Below are 6,970 nucleotides of genomic sequence, written 5' to 3' on the forward strand. Positions count from 1 at the left end.
AGGCTTTTCTAGATGCAACATCTAGCAAGCCAGCATAAGTAGTGAGCAAAGAAACACTAGCCTCGCTGAAACACTCCTAGGACAATCCATTCTGCAATAGTTCCTAAGATACTCAGGAGCACCTAAGGTTGGATGAGGACAAATAGTAGGCAGGATTCTAAATTCCTTCCCTCCCTCTCTCCCTCCCTCTCTCCTTCCTTCCTCTTTTTTTTTTTAGAGGCGTTTTTGCTAAAGGTTGTGTGCACTCACCAGAGACACAGAGAGACAAAAAGTGAGAAATCACCTCCATGGGGGATGGCCACACTGCAATCCCTTCTCCTCCAATTCTCCTCTCAAGATCCTGGGTACACACGCACACACACCCGGCCTGAGTCCAAGCCACCGGGTCCAGGACTTGAACCTTGGTCGATCACATGGAAGTCCAGCAACATAGCCATTACGCCAATTGCTGTCCCGCTTCCCCTTCCTTCTTGTCTGTCTTTCTCTCTCTAGCTGCTAGACGGTGCGCGCGCGCGTACACACACACACACACACACACACACACACACAGAAAATTGGGGGGGGGGAGTACCCACTCCATCCTTTTTCCTCCATTTTTCCACCTGGTCAGGCTATGGGACACGCATTACACCAGGTGTTTTTCATGCCACCATGGTTATGACTTGAACTGCTGTCTACCATGTAGGATGCAGCTCTCAAAGCACAGTGCTGAAACAATGCTGGGGCCAACAGATGGTGCAGAGGTTAAGGTTGCTTAGACCCCACGTAATTGACTGACAGATTCAAGTCTGGACCCAGTGGCTTGGAAAATGCTGGACACATTTAAATGCATGCCCAAAATCCTGAGAGGAGAATGGGGGAGAAGGGATTATGACATGACCATTCCCCCTTCGGGAGGAGGGGTGACTTCTCCCTCTCCCTCTCCTTTATTTCTCAATTTCTCTCTGGTGAACTCACACAACCTAGAGCAAAAACAAAAGCACACTCATTTCTCAATTTCTCTCTGGTGAACTCACACAGCCTCCAGCAAAAACAAAAGCACACTGTTTTATGGGCCAGCCCACAGGCAGTTATCTCTAGCGCAATGGAGTTCAGAAGTGAGGGAAGTGCATGGTGCAAGGATGGGTCCTGCTGGTGTGCGGTTGTGGCAAGAGAGTCTTATTTTGCAGCAGGAGTACCTCCATTTTCTTGGTTAGCAGCTCCCCTAGTGAGTATCCACTTACCAAATGCAACCAGATTATAGAAATGGTAGTTACCACTCAGGAAGCATCCATTTTGCACCAGATCTGTAAGAGGTGCTTTCACACGTGCTGTCAAAATTAATTCTCACCACAATCAGAGAAGTGGGCATATTAGTTATTTCCTCTCTTACCAATGAAACTTAAAAAAAATTCTTAACTTGACAAAAGTCATACTTCCAGTTAAGTACTATTAATATAAAGTTGAAACCAGGCAGGTCTACTGAACTCTAAGCATCTTTTCTCTAGAGCAGTATCTTCCAAACTCAAATGCACATGCTACTGCAAGTTCACAAAGACTATTGATGAACTATCTGGCACAGAAAGTTTTAAGAAACTTATATTCAAATTCATTTTCTAAAATGAACTAGATGAAGAAGGCTCCTAAAGTTTCTCTTTTACCACCTAGCTTTTCACAATGTCCCTTCCCTAACTTTCAGGGGAAAAAAAACTCATCTTTCTTATTCTTAGTGTAATTTCAGCATAATCTCTTCCTAGTAAAGGTAAAAACTTTGAGGGTATCAAAAAGTGAGGAATTCAAAATATTGGCATTAATGATGCTAAAGTGAAAGACTTTTATGAGTCGGTAATAAATTCCTTCCAAGTTCATAATTTATAAAATTACTCTCAAAGAATTTTTGTTGAGTTGCCAGGAATTAATCAGATTATGAAAACTAATTTTTATTCTGGATCCTGTCATTTTCAGCACATATAATGCAAAAGAGGTTCAAATACTTAAGTTAAATTCCTACAAGGTTTTTTCATTTTTATCTAGTTATTTATGAGAAAAAAGTCTCTCAGTAGTTAATTTTTTAAAATTTAGAATTGAATTTATACTAAACTCCATCCTTTTACATAAGAATATTATTTACACATAAAAATCTGAATTGATTTTTTAATATTTTTAATCTTAACATAGAAGTTTTCAATAAAATTTTACTTTTTACCTTCAATAATTACTATGTAATTATTAATATTTAACATATTTACATATTTTTTGTCAGTTGTATGATGCTAAAAATTTTAGTGATAGCTTGATCTAGAAGATTAGACTAATGGGCATGTAAATTTTTTAAAAACAAATGTTGGGAGGGGACCAGCAGTTAGCCTAATGGCTATATTGCTGGACTCCCACATAGTCAACCGTGGTTCGAGTCCCAGACCCTGTGGCTTAAATTCACGCCGGGCGCGTGTGCGTACATGCCCAAGATCCCGAGAGGAGAATGGAGGAGAAGGGATTGCAGTGTGGCCATCGCCCTGGGGGGTGATTTTTTGCTTTCTGTCTCTCTCTGTCTGTCTGGCGACCACACGTGCCCTATAACGAAACCCTCTCCAAAGAAAGAAAAAAAATTAAATGTTAGGGCAAGCAGATAACATAGTGGTTTAAGTGCTGGAGTCCTACATGACTGACCATTGTTCGATTCCTGGACGTGGTGTCTTGAAACTCAGGTCAGGTATGTGTGCATGCCCCAAAATTCCAGGAGTAGAATGAAGGAGACAGGATTGCATCATGTCCATGCCCTCTGAGGGGTGTTTTCTCATCTTCCCTCTCTGAGTGTCTGAGTGTGTGTATCTCTCTATCTCTCCAGTAAGTGCATGGGTCCTATGGCAAAAATCTAAAAAAAAAAAAAAAAAAAAAAGGAAAAAGTTGAAAAAAAAAAAAAAAAAAAAAAGAAAAAGAAAGAAAGAAAGAAAAGGAAAGAAAGAAAGAAATGTTAACTTAAATATCTATTAGGTCATCAGGAACGTCATGATGTATTTTTCTATGCTAAAATGAATCTTGACTTTCCCAATGACCCAATATTTCATTACATAAAATAGGCTAATTTCATTTAAAAAAATTTATTGACAAATAATTGTATATTTTTATGGCATACAAGTTAATTATTTATATATATTAGAACGACTAAGTCAAGCTAATAAACACAACTATTTCTTCACATCCTAATTCTTTGTGGGTGAAAAAATTTTAAATCCACTTTCTTAGCAATTTTCAAGTATACTACACATTTTTATTAACTGTGATTGCCCTGTTGGACAATAGATCACCTACATTTATTCCTCCTGTCTCACCAAAGTTTTGTATCCTTAGACCAACATTTTCCCAGTCCTCACCGATAGTTAAAGGTATTTCAAACATAACATGCCTAACATTTAGGTATAATGCTGTGGGGGAAAAAAAAAAAACAAGAACAAGTATAGAAAGGAAATTCCAAAAATTTAGACTATAAAAGGGTTTGTTTACATTTGGGGGGATATCCATGCACATGCACCTGGTGTGTCTTTCAAGCCACCAAGTTCAGGACTCAAACTGTGCCATCAGCCATATAGGATGCAATGCCTTAACCACCATGCCACCTGCTGGCCCATGTGTAAGTATTTTTAATTTGAATGATGGTAACTATCAAATGGTTAAAGTGGATGCAATTTTCAAAGTGATGTTACATTTTCATTTTAAAAGTTATACTAGTTGCAATATTTCTGAATTATATCCCCTAAAACCATGTGCAATTATGATTAAAGCAATGAAGAACCTACTTAAAAATATGCGAGTGTACATAAATATGTTTTTAAAACTTTTGTTTGACACTACTCACAAAAGCTTGAAAATCACTGCTATACTGAACACTGTCATTGGTGATACATGATTTACTGCTACATGAGAAAAGCAATAAAACATGCATTGAAGAGCTGAAGCTTTGGGACCAGCAGATGGTATAATGGTTATGTTACTTGACTTCGGCATGGCTGACTGCAGTTTGAGTCCCAGACCTAGTGGCTTGAAACTCATGCTGGGCTCGTGTATGTGTGTGTGTGTGTGTGTGTGTGTGCAAAATCCTGAGAGAAGAGTGGAGTAGAAGGGATTGGGTGTGGGCATCCCCCAGGGGCAGAGATTTCTCACTTTATCTATTTGTCTCTCTGGTGAGCACATGTGCTTTATAGCAAAAATTTCTCTAAAAATAAAGAAAATAATCTAATCATGTAGATAACAAATTTTTAGGATTAATCTGAATATTATATGAAATTAATCATGTCAAGCCTTTAAGAAAAAAGCCTACAGGGGACCAGCAGTTAGCGTAATAGCTATGTCGCTAAACTCCCACATAGCCGACCATGGTTTGAGTCCCGGACCTGGTGGCTTAAACTCACGCCAGGCGTGTGTGCGTGCCTGCTGCCCAAGATCCCAAGAGGAGAATGGAGGAGAAGGGATTGCGGCGTGGCCAACCCCCTGGGGGTTGATTTCTCATTTTCTATCTCTCTGTCTCTGTCTTTCTGGCAAGCGCACACACCGTATAGCAAACCCCCCCCAAAAAATGTTATTTTCTGTAGGCTTTGTGTGTGTGTGTATAAGCACACACAAATACACACACCTACACACACACACACATTATATGTACACACGCACATATGTTTTTTAAACCAGAGTCCTGATTAAAATGAAAATTTTATAAAATCAAACATATTATGACCTGTTATCTCCAGGACTGTTGAAGATGAATTGCAATGTGGAAGGACACAAATTTTATGTTTTCTCTGTAACTAGAAGCCGTCATTAAGAATTTTCTCCTGAACTGGAAAGCGAAGGGACATGTAACAGACTAGAAAGATTTAAGTGCTCTTGCTGACTGAAGTGACAATGACTGTGCTGATCACTATAAAATACTCTCACAAACTTTCCGTATCTATGGGAAGCAGAATTGGAAGAAACGACAGGAAACTACAAATAGGCTCAGCCTATTTCATCTGGTTAATCTATTCTTTGTACCCAAATTAAGACCATTTCATTCCAAAAAATGTAGCCACTACTCACTATTTATTGACTATAAAAATCCAAATACAGGATTAATTTATTATTGATTGATTTTTAAATAATTATTTATTATCATTATTTTAATTTGCTATAGGACACATGTAAGAGAAAAAGAGAGAAGGAAAAGGGAAAGCAAGCCTCCAGGTCCAGGACTCAAACCATGGTCAGCCATGTTGGAGTCCAGTGCCTTAACCACCACATCATCTGCTGACCCATATTATTTTTAATTTTCCCAGAGGGCATGTGCATTTGCCAGAGAGAGAGAGAGAAAGTGAACAAGCATCGCCCACAAGTAATTGTCACACTGCAATCTTTTCTCCTTTATTTCTCCCTCTACTGGGGACTCTGGGCTCACATACACGTTGCCTGGTGTGTGTGTGTGTGTGTGTGTGTGTGTGTGTGTATTTCCAAGCAGCCAGATCAGAGACTTGAACCATTCAGTCAGTTGTCCAGCTGTCTCAACCATCACACCACAGGCTAGACTTATTTTATTGAGAGATTTTTTTCTATAAGGCATGTGCACTCACCAGAGAGACAGAAAGCAAGAAATCACCCCCCTGTCCCCCCAGGGAGGATGGCAAGTCCACCATCCCCTCTCCTTCATTCTTTCAGAATTCAGGACACTCTTGCACATGTTCCCAGCATGAGTTTCAAGCCACCACACTCTGCTGGTCCCTGATTTTATTATTTTGAATCAGGCTTTAAATTATAGTTGTAAACCAAATGAAAATCACTTCAATTTTCAATCATTAGGAGAAACTAAATTTTCTGTTCTCTTTTTACCAACAGGATTTGCCAGTCCACGTACTGGGATAGCAGATGCCTCCCAAAGCAGCATGCACAATGCCTTGCACATCTTTATGAATGGAACTATGTCCCAGGTGCAGGGATCTGCCAACGATCCTGTTTTTCTTCTTCACCATGCTTTTGTTGACAGGTTGGTTGACATTTCTTTATAAATTAGAAATTTATCATAGTCAGTGGTCTCAGTCTGGGTTCTCCAAGCAATAGACTCTAACCTAAAGATTTGGATGCAAACGTTTTGTACAAGATATAGTTTATTGTCCATTCCTAGGTGTGGTGGTCAAGGTAGCTTAATCCTATGTAACCCACCCACACTGTTTGAGTCCTGGACCCAGCTATTTGAAAAATGTGCTGGGTGTTTGAATGTGTTTTCAAAATCCTGAAAGGAGGGAGAAATGGAGGAGAAGAAATTGTAATATGATTATCTTTTTTTTTGGGGGGGGCGGGGGTTTGCTTTCTCTCTTACCCTCCCTCTGTCCCTTTCCAGTAAGTGCATGCACCCGCAAGTAAAATTTTTAAAAATTATAAAGATATATTTTATTAAAAAGAAACCAGTAAGAAGATGAGAAAACAATTTAAGATAGGAGAAAAAGTTAAATAAGGGTATAATTTAAGCTGAATTCTAAGACTCAGTCAGAATCAGCTTTTGACAAGTATATTTATTATATCTTAATAAAAATGAGAGGAACTCCTAGCCATCAGCTACAAGTTCCCCTAAGTTATGGAATGTAAAACCTCAGATCTAGTCTGCTTCCAGCCAGGCTCTGGGGCCAGTGCTCCAGGTCAAGGACATGTGGTTAAGAGTAAGGCTTATAGAGGGAGATGGACACACAACTGGCACAAGGGGTCTAAAGATTTCCGTGAAGGACACTAGATGTCTCATGTCTATATACATATGTATACACACACACACACACACACACACACATATTGTTTTCCCTCTCTGCCAATTTTACTGTATTTTCCAAACTTTAGATCATCACATGTAAGTACAACCTTTGATCCTTTCCATTGGTTTCAGCATTATATGATTAACTTCACTGTCTAACCATCATACTTCATATGATTTTATTCTCTTGAAGTTTTGATTCCCGTTATTAATCCATTTATATATATA

At 39.1% G+C, this 6,970-nt stretch overlaps 1 protein-coding gene across 1 annotated transcript in view; it reads left to right on the plus strand.

Annotated features, from left to right (window-relative positions):
* The window catches only part of TYR (tyrosinase), a 91,051-nt gene that overhangs the window by 18,160 nt on the left and 65,921 nt on the right, over positions 1–6,970 (plus strand). The window contains exon 3 of the mRNA XM_006160331.1: positions 5,839–5,986. Within this exon, the coding sequence (XP_006160393.1) occupies positions 5,839–5,986 (148 nt within the window). The remainder of the gene's footprint in view (positions 1–5,838; positions 5,987–6,970) is intronic.

This window comes from Tupaia chinensis, unplaced genomic scaffold (assembly GCF_000334495.1).
Source record: "Tupaia chinensis unplaced genomic scaffold, TupChi_1.0 Scaffold000680_1, whole genome shotgun sequence".
NCBI classification, from domain to species: domain Eukaryota; kingdom Metazoa; phylum Chordata; class Mammalia; order Scandentia; family Tupaiidae; genus Tupaia; species Tupaia belangeri.